General features: G+C 41.9%; 1 protein-coding gene across 6 annotated transcripts in view; it reads left to right on the top strand.

The window, feature by feature from the left end:
• Positions 1 to 11,457, top strand: part of syne2a (spectrin repeat containing, nuclear envelope 2a) — a 69,998-nt gene extending 58,541 nt beyond the window's left edge. For 5 of the 6 annotated variants that reach the window (XM_084031287.1, XM_084031283.1, XM_084031285.1 and 2 more), the window contains 18 exons: positions 109 to 267; positions 1,142 to 1,308; positions 3,466 to 3,628; positions 3,962 to 4,152; positions 4,575 to 4,725; positions 5,088 to 5,270; positions 5,399 to 5,536; positions 5,819 to 6,010; positions 6,323 to 6,608; positions 6,962 to 7,030; positions 7,889 to 8,022; positions 8,098 to 8,224; positions 8,328 to 8,530; positions 8,615 to 8,791; positions 9,448 to 9,576; positions 9,660 to 9,851; positions 10,303 to 10,376; positions 10,510 to 11,457. In XM_084031287.1, the coding sequence (XP_083887413.1) occupies positions 109 to 267; positions 1,142 to 1,308; positions 3,466 to 3,628; positions 3,962 to 4,152; positions 4,575 to 4,725; positions 5,088 to 5,270; positions 5,399 to 5,536; positions 5,819 to 6,010; positions 6,323 to 6,608; positions 6,962 to 7,030; positions 7,889 to 8,022; positions 8,098 to 8,224; positions 8,328 to 8,530; positions 8,615 to 8,791; positions 9,448 to 9,576; positions 9,660 to 9,851; positions 10,303 to 10,376; positions 10,510 to 10,717 (2,943 nt within the window). In that variant the 3' untranslated portion in view covers positions 10,718 to 11,457. The remainder of the gene's footprint in view (positions 1 to 108; positions 268 to 1,141; positions 1,309 to 3,465; positions 3,629 to 3,961; positions 4,153 to 4,574; positions 4,726 to 5,087; positions 5,271 to 5,398; positions 5,537 to 5,818; positions 6,011 to 6,322; positions 6,609 to 6,961; positions 7,031 to 7,888; positions 8,023 to 8,097; positions 8,225 to 8,327; positions 8,531 to 8,614; positions 8,792 to 9,447; positions 9,577 to 9,659; positions 9,852 to 10,302; positions 10,377 to 10,509) is intronic. The other variant, XM_084031286.1, reaches the window with a different exon arrangement.
• The last annotated feature ends 1,223 nt before the right edge of the window (positions 11,458 to 12,680 follow it).

Raw genomic sequence — 12,680 nt, 5'->3', positions numbered from 1 at the left:
TTCAAGATGAAATCACAAATGATCATTATCTGATACTAACCCTGACATTCGCCTCCCTGCCGCAACAAGCACAAAGTTGCTAAATGCCACTTTTAACACCCTTCGCAGGTATCTCTGCGGCGACAAGAAATCGCAGACCGTCTCAACGCCTGGACCATCTTCAACGACAAGAACAAAGAGTTCTGCGATTGGCTGACTAGGATGGAGAACAAGGTGTGCCACGGCGGAGATCTGAGCATTGAGGAAATGGTGGAGAAACTGAAAAAGGTACGAGATCTAACGAATATCGATATCTTCCTATCATGTGGAAGAACAGGTGTTCCTATTCATTATATCGGCATTATATCAGTTAGAGTGACCGGTATTTTGAAATGAATTTCTTGCATACTTTTCTTCATACATAACACAGTCTTTAATCTGGTGGATGGTAACCACTTGTGTAGGTAAAACTCCACACATGAAAAACATGTTTACAACAGATGGTGGCCTGGAATGGGATGGCAGCGCTGCCCTTTGTTCACCGGCAACCTTTGGCCTTTTGTACCTTCCTCTCTCAAGATGAAGCATGCTCATTCACTCAACATGATAATAATTGGTTTGAACTCTGCAAGACTGCTGTTTTGGGTTGTTAGATGAGCTGTGAAAATTAGTGGCACTTGATAGTTCCTTTTAATTATCTGGATAGCCAAAGATGGCTATTCCTGGTGATAACCGACTGCACCGGGCAATGGAAACCACTGCAGTGTGTTTTGGATTCATGGATGCAGTCTTCCCTATTTCAACTTACTTTTATTTTATTTTGGTAATATGTTTGTTTTGCTGGATACGTAAAGCCAAACTGTAAAAGATGATCTCACAACTGAGATGCTCTCATGTCTCTTGATGTCCTTTGCTCTAAAGTGATGAAAGATGGACCAAATAAGCATGTTAAAATAATAATAATAATGATAAAATACATAATAACACTACTGGGGAAATACAATCTCCATATAAGATCTAATTGTTTTAGTATAAAACACAAGTACAAGAATCCAGAGAGTTTAATTTCATCTTTAATGGATGAAGTTTGTGAGGTTTTGCCTGTTTTTTTTAGATTTTCTTCGGGACATGAGGTCACATAATGCATGTCATGTTTCCACAGGACTGCATGGAGGAAATCAACTTGTTCAGTGAGAATAAAAGCCATCTGAAGCAGCTGGGTGAGCAGCTCCTGTTAGCCAGTGACGAAGCCAAGAAGACGCAGGTCCACGACTCGCTGCAGGAGGTGAACCAGCGGTGGCACAACCTCTTCCACCAGATCGAAGCCAGGTGAGGCAACGGCCGTCACCAATTTAGCTGCCCACTTACATGTGTTTTTTGTTTGTTCATTCATGCACTTTCCAGAAGACCCTAACTAAAAGCAAATATGGAGACCATGATGGGAAAAAAAATATAAGTGTGTGTGTCTTTCGTACAGGCCGCTTTCACAGCAAAGCCACCCTACATTAAAAGGCATCATTATGGACTGAAAGCCTTTAACTGCGGAGCCTGTAATTAAACAATAGCTCCACTGCAGATCCATCCACCTGCTGTTGTGTTTGTCGTGCTCTGCAGCTGTCAGGAATACATGGCTTCTAATGTACAGACAGTAGGTCGAGCCGCCCCCCCCTCACAGACAGATGGACGGTCCTGTGGATGAGCTGGAGATGCAGACATGCACATCCAAGCTACCCCCACCACCAGGGGGGGAAAAAAGCTGTGCTTACGTCTCAGACAGGACCATATGGGATGACGTGAGGGAGGGTGGGTTATTATGGAAGGAGCTGGGGTCTGTCGGCATGCATTAATCGCTTATTCTCAAGGTGGGGTCCTTTCCAGATTTCAGGGGGCTCAACACCATACAGTCAAGAGGAATACTGTAACGCTGCATTCTTGACCATTTCCATTTTTTATCTGTTCAAGTTGAGAAAATATGCCATTTCTTTTCAGTGCATTTGCTGCACTTTTCTTTGAAAATAGAAACCCGCTGCAATATAACTGGTTTCTTTATTTCAGCTGCTATAGCAACAGCTAATCTGATGCAACGGCTGTTATCTAATTCTGTTTGTAAAAGTTAAATGATATCATTCAAAGTACATTAACAGTAAGGTGCAAAGAGTTTAGTCTGAGTAACTTTCAGCCCTCCTGTGTTTAGCTCTACTTTGTTAACTCCAACCATTTATCCTCCAGCTCTTTTCTGCCATTTTTTCCCTCCTCGTGTCCTTTTTCCTCAGCGAGGACCCCTGACTGGGTTTTGTGTCTTTTGTTGGGCCTCGGCGTGAAGCTGCTGGCCTTTGTTAGGCTGTCAGAGGTGGAGTGGAAGTAAAGGGAGACAGAGACAATTTAGTTGACAAGGATGTTTGTATCCGTAGAGGGGAAGAGTATTTTCTGGACAGAATTTACACCGACTCTATTATGTGTTCATTCCACGGCCACAAACATAAAGACACATTAATTACACACACAAACCTCCGCTGGCTCTAATGTTATTCCTGAACTCTAACTAGGGTTTTGAAATACACATTTTTCAATCCATTATTTTAAAGGAATTACATTTGTTTTCATTTAACAAAGTATGCCGAATGTGTCGGTGTATGATTGTTTAATGTTAAGAACTCTATGTACTTAAAAACACCCATGATTAATTCTTAACAATCTTTTCCAGGACCGTCCATGACCTTTAACCCATCGTTATTCTGTTCTCAAATCCAAACTAAGCTCGTAAATAAAAACGACAAATACCCTAAAACTCCTTGGATCTTAGAAGAGCAGACCTGTGAGCTCACTCAACGTATCCAACTTATCCAAGTGTGGCGTCTGTTGGGGACCTTTCATGTGTTCTTCAGCCTACCAGCGACACTCACAGCTGTTATCGGTGCTTATTATTGAAGTGAAGAGCGTCTCCCTGTTGGACCTCAACAGGAGAGGAAGGATCAAATGGGGAAATTAACTCAAACTCCCAAATGGGGCACACTTCAGGCTTTTAAGCCTCAGAAGAGAGCTCTTATTGTCCCGAGCGTTGCTATGACACCAGTGTGTGTGTGTGTGTGTGTGTGTGTGTGTGTGTGTGTGTGTGTGTGTGTGTGTGTGTGTGTGTGTGTGTGTGTGTGCAAGCAGTCAGTTGCCATGGTGATTTATACCTGAGAATGTTTTGAAAAGTTTAGAGAGTTAGTGAAGCATTTATTTCTGCTTTTCGTTCACAAATGATTCGCAGTCCTGTGGGTTGTGACCTCACCACAGAGGATACAAATGTGTTTTTTATTTATTCACATATTCCTCAAATATACTGCTTGCTTATATCTTCTTGTGGATCACTGGCACAGCTAACTTTATTAAAACACATACGCACAGTGAATAAGCTCATATGTTTCCAGCGGTCCTGATTGCTGGATTGATTTATGGATGTGAATGTGAAACGCAGCTTCTAAAACACTGTGCTGCGTTCAGGGTGAAGAAGCTGAAGGAGACTTTGGTGGCCGTGCAGCAGCTGGATAAGAACATGAGTAACCTCCGCTCGTGGCTTTCTCGCATCGAGGCCGAGCTGTCCAGACCCGTCACCTACAGCGTCTGTCACCACCAGGAGATCCAGAGGAGGCTGGCCGAGCAGCAGGTCCACACAAACATGCTACTATCATCATTCCTTTTGTTTCTCTCTGCCTTTCTTTCATCTTTTAGGACACTTTCCTTGTCGTGCTCTATATAGTATTGTTTGTAACGTCACATTTGTATTTCATATTTCTTCTTATTGTTTTTTCTGTCTCCCCACTTCCTCTTTTGTCCCTCTTCATGATTAATAATTCATTCCTGTTCTTTGTTTAATTTTGGGAGTGGGTGGTCTCATGCAGTCCCTCCTTCTGTATGTCTGCGTGGACTGCTGTTTAACACCTCAGTGGTTTGGTCTGATGCGATGTCTGTCTTCCTGTCCGTCCGTGTGCCCGTCCAGGAGCTGCAGAGGGACATCGAGCAGCACACGGAGGGCGTCGCGTCAGTACTGAGTCTGTGCAACGTTTTGCTGCGAGACGAAGATGCTGCTGGCAGCGCCGAGGCGGAGAGCGACTCCCTGCAGGAAACGAGCCACGGCCTGGACCAGCGCTGGAGGGCCATCTGTGCCATGGCTCTGGATAGGAGACTCAGGTAGGAACTAAAACACACACACACACACACACACACTGTAAGGTACACCGGAAATAAATAGTCTCAAAGCATGCACTCAGTTTTACTTGCAAATAAGTTTAATTTCTTTGGGTTCTTTGTCTATTGCTCCGTATATCACTACATATTGTGATTGTTATGTTCATTTATATCCGATGTATCCCTCTGCTGTCAAGAATCAGGTCCATTTCATTTATAATCAACATTAAACAGTTCGATTAATAACATTTATTTCTTGCTTAAATCGTTTAAAAACTATAGATGATTGCAGAGGATTAATGATGGCACTGTATCATCCACGAAAATCCATGAAAATATTTAAAATCCTTCATCAGTATCACAGAATAACTCACACTGAGTTATCATAAAATAACTCAAACTGCGGAACAATGTTCTGCTCGTAGAATCGAGGAGACGTGGAGACTCTGGTGCAGGTTCCTCGACGACTACTCGCGGTTTGAGGATTGGCTAAAGATGGCCGAGCTCACCGCTGCCAACCCCAACTCTGCCGACGTCCTTTATACTGTCGCCAAGGAGGAGCTCAAGAAGTTCGAGGTCAGTTGGGAGCTCTGCAGACGGAACAGACTTGAAGTAGCTGGTTTTTTCATTGTCTTAAATCTCATGTGATGATTTGTTTGCCTTTTCTTTTTATTACAAAACTATCCTGGAAGTGTCGGGACATCCTTTTGTGTGTGTTTGATAAATAAATAAAAAAATACTATAACAATCTGTATAAATAAACATGTGAAAAGTAAATCTAACTATTATATTAGTGCGTTTGTAACAGATTTTCAATATTGATACCTAATATTTTGGGTTGAACCGTTTCTCTCTTTGACATAATGAGACAACTAGACAACTTGGAGCCATAATCCCTTCTATAATCTATAACATGGTTTTTCCCCTGTCATTTTTAGGGTTTCCAAAGGCAGCTTCATGAGCGGCTGACCCAGCTGGAACTGGTCAATAACCAGTACCGCCGCCTGGCCAGGGAGCATCGCACGGACCGAGCCAGTCAGCTGAAAGCCATGGTCCATGAAGGCAACCGGCGCTGGGACACCCTGCACCGCCGAGTGGCTGCCATCCTCCGCAGACTCAAGGTGCAGTACAGGACCAAGGGAGTCACCATTAACCATACCTTACCGTCATGTAATGAAGTCATAAATAAGAATCCTACCTGTTTTTATCCTGTCTCCCCTTTTCATCCGTTTCCTCATCTCTCTCTCAGTATTTCACCAGCCAGAGGGAGGAATTTGAAGGCACAAGGGAAAGCATGCTGGTGTGGCTGACGGAGCTGGACCTGCAGCTCACCAACGTGGAACACTTTTCAGAGAGCGACGTCCATCACAAGATCCAACAGCTCAATGTGAGGGCATCCTGTTAGACATATTATTATTCATATTCATTTGTCTCATATCTTTTTGTCAGAGAAATTATCTATAATGACCAAAATGTTGAATAGAAATTTCAAGAAATTCATGTTTAGACTGTTGACGCTCTGACTTTTTTCCCCATCTAAGATTTCAGTTTCAGTTCATTTACCAGAGCTCTATAACAGATTTGCAGTCATGTTTTCTTCCTTTTGGACTTTCTGGAACTCCTAATTTTCCTCACTCCATCTCTGTTCATCCAACCGTCTTTCCTGCAGAGTTTCCAGAAGGAGATCACGCTGAACACAGAGCGCATTGACGGACTGATAGTGTTTGGAGAGGGTCTGATCCAGAAGAGCTCACTGCACGATGCAGCGTTGATAGAGGACGAGCTGGAGGAGCTGCACTCCTACTGCCAGGAGGTTTTCGGCAGACTGGTCCGCTTCCACCAGCGTCTCAGCCAGCCCCCGGTGAGCTGCAGCACACACACATACACTACATCCATTCTTCCATTCATAACTCGTTTATACTTCTTTTTCCCCCCCAAACAAGTAAACTTCACTTTTCTCTTTTACTCATATTTATTCCAACCATTAACAATCAGGAGAATACAAAGTTTAAAACCAAAAAAACATGTGAAACGTCTCTTAATTAACTAGAGAGCGAACGATCATGTTGCAAACCACAGCTTGTACGTCTCAACTTTGATGAGATGAACCCCTAAAATGCTCAACTTTATTGCTCACACATCTGGCTAAATACCTGCTATGTCTTTGCCTTAGACGGTCAAAGAAGAACCAGAGTTCTCTGGCACCACGTTTTCATTGGAGTCCAGCTTGGAGCTGATTGGCCGACCGTGGCTGGGGCGGAGCCTCCCGGCGACGCCCACCCGCCTGCTGGCCTCTCCGCTGGAGCGCTCGGGGCGGGAGACGCCGGTGAGCGTGGACTCACTGCCGCTGGAGTGGGACCACACCGGAGACGTGGGAGGGTCATCGTCACATGAGGACGAGGAGGAGGAGGAGGAGGAAGAACATGAGGATGACAGGGCGTACTTCAGTGCACTGTCAGGTATTCACTTTCTAGATTTGAAGTCTCTACAAATATTTGGGACGAACACAGTTTGGAGAAGCAAACAGGAGCAATGCAATGTACTGCTGATGACAAAAACACATAAAATATTCAAAATAAAGCGCTTGAACTGATATTCTTTTAGATGAGCCTTTCATTTTGTTGCCCCCGTCATCAGCAGTACATCGCTTTGCTTCCGTGCTGGTCCTCCTACTGGGGCCAAGCGCCACCTACTGTGGATCCTGTCCCTTTAAAGCTAATTACAAAGACAGAACATGGCATGGATTTCACACACACACCACAAGCATAGACCATATCCCTACGCCTTCAGTCTGACCGCTCTCTCCTCTCAGAGGTGGAGTGGACTCAGAGCCAGGAGGAATTTGTCGAAGCCCCAGAGGCTCTACGAGCCTCCTCACTGGGTAGGCAAAAGAACATCTTCACCTTTTGCTTCATAAATCCACTCACGGCTCTTAATGGGGGAAAAAAAACAAATATCTTGTAGCAGCTCATGTATCACTTTGCTTCTTTTTGCTCGTCGTGCTGCTGCTGCTCCGATACGTCACTTCCTGCTGCTGTGGTTTGGAAAAATCCTTCAATGCCAACGCAAACACGCCACCTTTTTCTTTCTCTGACACATTTTTGTTTAACGAGCATTTTGGAAACACTGTGGTCTGAATTATGAACAGAGGACACTAACTGACTTATGGGTAGGATTTAAATAAACCTCAATATAGGAATTTTATTTCGTCTCTAGCCGGAGCACGATTCAAACAGCCATTCAATATTAGTTTTTCATTTTGGGGCGACCGTGACACTTACAAGGAGAGATCTCTTTATTTATTTATTTTTTATTTTATTATTGTGTTGTGTTGCTTCACATCCTCCTGTCTATTGTCTTCCTCCCTTTATCTTTCTACACTCTCCTCGCATTTTATCCCACCATCATTTAACTCCTTCCTTGTAACCTTCCCTACCGCCTTAAACCACTTTTCTGTTCGTCTATTTCACTCCACGGCCTTTTTCTTTACCATAATTTAAGGTATGGTATTAAAACGTAGTATCTTCAAAATGTGTTGCCTGGATCGTTGAAGGACTGGTGTGAACTGGTTTCCAGCTGCTCTCAGTGCTATAGTCTCTCTCTCTCTCTCTCTCTCTCTCTCAAAACCAAAAACTTCCACCTGAAAGACTGAGTCAGCCAACAAATTTAAGAGATATACTCAAGTTTTTTAGAGGAAATACAGGGTTTTGTAATTAATGCCACTTTTTTGGTGTTGTAGTTCCAAGCAGGTCGATGGCTGCACCCGAGTCTCCAAGATGGCGACCACAGGAAGACGCAGAAACACAGCTGGACTCGGATGTCCACCCTGAGGCTCCGCCCACCCTCACCAGCACCCCTGTAAAGCAGGGCTATGTAAGTAACTGTTGACTATGAGATCGTCTGCAGCCCCAGCTGCCAGCTCTAACAGTGTCTCTGTGGCGTCTGCAGCTGCGTCTCATGTCTCAGTGCAGCGGCAGCATCGAGGACATCAAACGAGTCTCACTGCTTCTGGATGAGGAGGAGCAGCCGGAGGAGCTCGGCCTCACGGGACTGACCGCCTCAGACACACACTCAGGTGGGTAATTATGTAATAATGATGAGTTTCTCGTTCCACCTTGTGACAGAAATACAAACAAACCTAGAAGGTTCTACATCGGTAAATGTTTGTGCTCTCTCAGGTGTGATTGAACGCTGGGAGCTGCTCCAGGCTCAGACCAGGAGAGACCAGCACGCCGGCCCTCAGGAGCCCCGAGATCTTGCGTCTGACCTCGACGACATCACTTCCTGGTTGGAAAACGTGACCCCAGAGCTGGAGCGCCTCCAGCAGTCCAAGCCAGCAGCCAGTATTGAGGACATGGCAGCCAGAGCCAAAGAACTAAAGGTGACATTTAAAAACCAAAATATGACGGATATGATAAAAAAGTATTCAGCTTTTTTGTTTAGATTCATCGATGTTCTCTTGCAGGAGATGCAGAAGACATTTTCTCGCTACAAGACCATCATGCTCTCTGTCAACCTGCGAGCTCAGGAAGCTGCAGAACTACAGGAGAGACTGGCTGGCGTGAACCGAGACTGGAGCCGAGCGTGCACAGACCTCCAGCAGTGGGACACCAGTCTGAGGAAAACGCTGCTGCGTTGTCAGGTGAGAAATCTTACAGAGGGTGGATTGTTCTATTAAGTTTCCCTCTTTTCTTTCATATGTAATGCCAGCTGGTAGACATGTTTAATATGCCGACTATAAAATAATGTTTCCTCTTTAGACGTTACTATCCTTAATCAACCTATTTACAAGCAATACAGGCTCTTATTATGGCAGAAAGAGTTCAGCAACTTCACATCATTTTATATGTAATTGATTTAAATATAAATACATAATAGAAGCTCCAGTGATTTAATTCAATGGTTTGATTCAGATTTCCAGCCTGCCACATTCTGAATGACTGTAAAAAATGTACTTTGCCCAGAAGTGGTTAAAGTCAAAATAGTCAAGTGTTTAATTTAGTACAATTTTGGCGCACTTGTACTTCACTTAAAGGCAGAGTAGATAATGGACGTCCAGTTATTATCTATGGCCCGCCCTCTTTGATTGGACGGGAGTTTTACAGACATGACGTTTTTTTAATTTATTTTTTTTTATCTCAGAGCATTTCATTTATTAATTGCTTATCATTGAAAATGTTTCTGGCTAGAATCACCTACTCAACCTTTAAGTATTTCCAATTTACGTGTCTTTCTTCTTCTTCTCCGCTACATTTTGGATTCAAATATTGTACATTTTCACCCCACTCCTCCACACAGGAGTTCCATGAAACCCTCCATTCCCTGCTGCTGTGGCTGGCCCACGCAGAGAGCCGACGCTATGCGGTGGACATCGGTGACCCAGAAGCTCCTGTCCGAGCCCTGCAACAACACCGCAGCACACTCGCCGTAAGCGGATAATCATCTTTTGTGGAGCATTCCCTTTCCTGCTGAGCTGCACCGTCACCTTCTCTGTCCTTTGTGGTTTTTAGGACCTGCAAGAGGAGCTTCAAGGCAGGAGGACTCAGCAGGCCTCCCTCCAGGCTCTGTGGTCTCAGCTGCAGCCTGAGGACGAGGCAGACGAGGGCAACGAGGCCCAGGAGAAGCTCCATGTGACGGGGAGCAAACTGAAGTTGCTGCTGAGGCAGGTGGACCAGGACCTCAGCACTCTGCAACAGCGTCTGGTGAGAGTTCAACTCTAACGTTGACTTCGTCATGCCAAACAGCAGTCTTTTCCAGACTTTATAGATTTGAAACAAGATGAGGTTAATTTGAATACATTTTAAGACCCTCTCCATATATTTTAAGACCTAATCACCACTTCAAGTTCTAACCAGTAGCTGCACACTTTCAATGTACTGTACATTGATTTATATGAAACTTTAAGCTTCAGCGGGTCGTTGTCATGTAGGAGCTCCCTCCTAATAATTACCCATCATGCCATGTGCACCCAAATACGCGATGTAGACCAGGGACTGGATGTATAAACTGATGCTGATGCACAAAACCATGCATTCACATGAAATGGTATTTATGAAGGAGGATTGTGTGACGAGAATGTGCACCCATATGACAAAGTATGTTATGAAATGTTTTATGCCTTACTATACCATGACTTCTCTGTCTTTACTTCAGGATTGTGAATCTGCATCAGACGTCCAAGGCCAAAGCACGTCGGCAGATCCAAAGAGAGGTTCCCCGACTCAAAGGTACGCAGAAAGACATCAGTATGTTATGTTACTGTTGAATGGTGTTTTAATTTTGTTTTGATTTGATGATGAATGGAGTATTTTCTCTATTCTTGTAATCAAACTTGATCCATGTGTCTTGTGCGTCGGGCAGAGAGAAGAAAGACTCGTCCCCGCCTCGTTCCTTCTTCTACCGGGTCCTCCGCGCTGCCTTCCCCCTTCAGCTCCTACTGCTGTTCCTCCTGCTCCTCCCCTGTCTGATCCCCCAGTCCGACGGCATCCCCGGCTGTACTGGGGCCAACAACTTCGCCCGCTCCTTCTACCCCATGTTACGCTACACCAACGGCCCGCCGCCCACCTGATCATAGAGAGGAATGGACTTGGCAACATACTGAGAAACACAAGCCACCTTTTTGTTGCACTGAAACCCCTGAACAAATTAATGTAAAGCTGATGAAGTGATTGTCTTAAAAAAAAAAAAAAAAAGATTCTTAAACAGATTGTATTTATTTCATGAACAAAATAACCAATTTCAATCTGGAAAAGTACCACATGCGAACAAAAATGCAGATATTTTAGTGTAATAATGCAAAGTAAAATGACAGAATCCCAGTATTTCTTTCTTGCTTCCAAACACAACTTAATAGTAAACAACTGTAAGCAAGTCCCTGTTTAGCTTTTAAGTTAATAACATTTAGTTTTGTCTAACCCTGCAAACAAAACGCATGCTTGATCTTTTTTTTATGTTGGACTGTACTGTTGAACAAGTTTATGTTTTTACATTAAAGAAACTGGTTAAAAATATTATTGTAATATGTATGAAACCAACTACAGTTATCACAGTGTAGGATTTTTGTATTTGTCTTGAAGAGATTCTGAGCACATATGTCTCTTTCACCCAGTGCACTGTTTAAACACTGTAGATTTAGCAGGAAAATGTGTACTTGCAAAATGTAATAATATAATGTTTATTTATAACATCGAAATGGTGGATTTGTGCGCCTTATTTTCTGGTAGTAAACACTTCTTAACTTGACTCGATGCATTTTTTTGAGTTTCTCAAGTGAATGTATATATATGCACAATAAATAGAGATGAATTGTATGTTTGATCAGTGAAAAAGAAGCTTTTTTCTTTTACTTTTTCGACATACTATACTGTGACTCTTTTCGACATACTTTACTACTTTTTTATGACTTTCGACATACTATACAATTACTTTTTTATGACTTTTTTCGTCATACTATACTATGATTATTTTTTGTGACTTACTAATCTATGGCCATGCTTTACCATTACTGTTTTGTTTACTTTTTTGGACATGCTATACTATCACCTTTTTTTTTTTTACATTATCGACATGCTATACTATGACCTTTTTCATTAATTTTTTGACATGCTATACTTTATATAATCATTAAAAAAAGTAATAGTATAGCATGTCATAAAGTCATAAAAAAAAGTCATAGTATAATGTAAAAAACAGTTTGGCATGTCAAAAAAGTCATTGTATAGCATGTCAAAGAAAATCAAAGTATATGCAGTATGTCAAAAAAGTAAAAAAAAAAAGAAGTCAGTATAGCATAAAAAAAAAAGGTCATAGTATAGCATGTCGGACAAAAAGTCATAGTGTGTCCAAAAAGTTAAAAAAAAAGTCAAAAAAGTACAAAAGTCATAGTTTAGTATGTCAAAAAAGTTAAAAAAAAAAAAAAAAAAAGTAATAGAATAGCATGTCAAAAAATTTAAAAAAAAGTCACAGTATAGCATGTCAAAAAAGTTAAAAAAAAAGTTATGGTATAGTTACTATACTATAACTTTTCTTTTTTGACACTATAGTACGTCAAAAAAGTAAAGAAAAAAAAAAAAGGTCATAGTATAGCATGTCGGACAAAAAGTCATAGTGTGTCCAAAAAGTAAAAAAAAAAGTCATAGTATAGTATGTCAAAAAAGTACAAAAGTCATAGTTTAGTATGTCAAAAAAGTAAAAAAAAAAAAAAAAGTAATAGAATAGCATGTCAAAAAATTAAAAAAAAGTCATAGTATAGCATGTCGAAAAAAGTCATAGTATAGTATGTAAAAAAAGTAAAAAAAAGTCATAGTATAGCATGTCGAAAAAAGTAGTATGTTGCAAAAATCAAAGTCAAAGCATAGTGTCAAAAAAGTCATAGTATTGAAAAAAGTCATGGTATAGCATGTTGAAAAAGTAAAAAAAGTCACAATATAGTGTCAAAAAAGTCATAGTATAGCATGTTGAAAAAAATTAATAAAAAGTCATAGTATAGCATGCCGAAAAAAGTAAAATGAAAGACATGTCTACAAAGTTTT

Source organism: Eutrigla gurnardus (assembly GCF_963514095.1).
Source record: "Eutrigla gurnardus genome assembly, chromosome: 16".
Lineage (NCBI taxonomy): Eukaryota > Metazoa > Chordata > Actinopteri > Perciformes > Triglidae > Eutrigla > Eutrigla gurnardus.
Note: the sequence above shows the minus strand (reverse complement) of the source record. Positions and strands in the feature narration are given on the sequence as shown.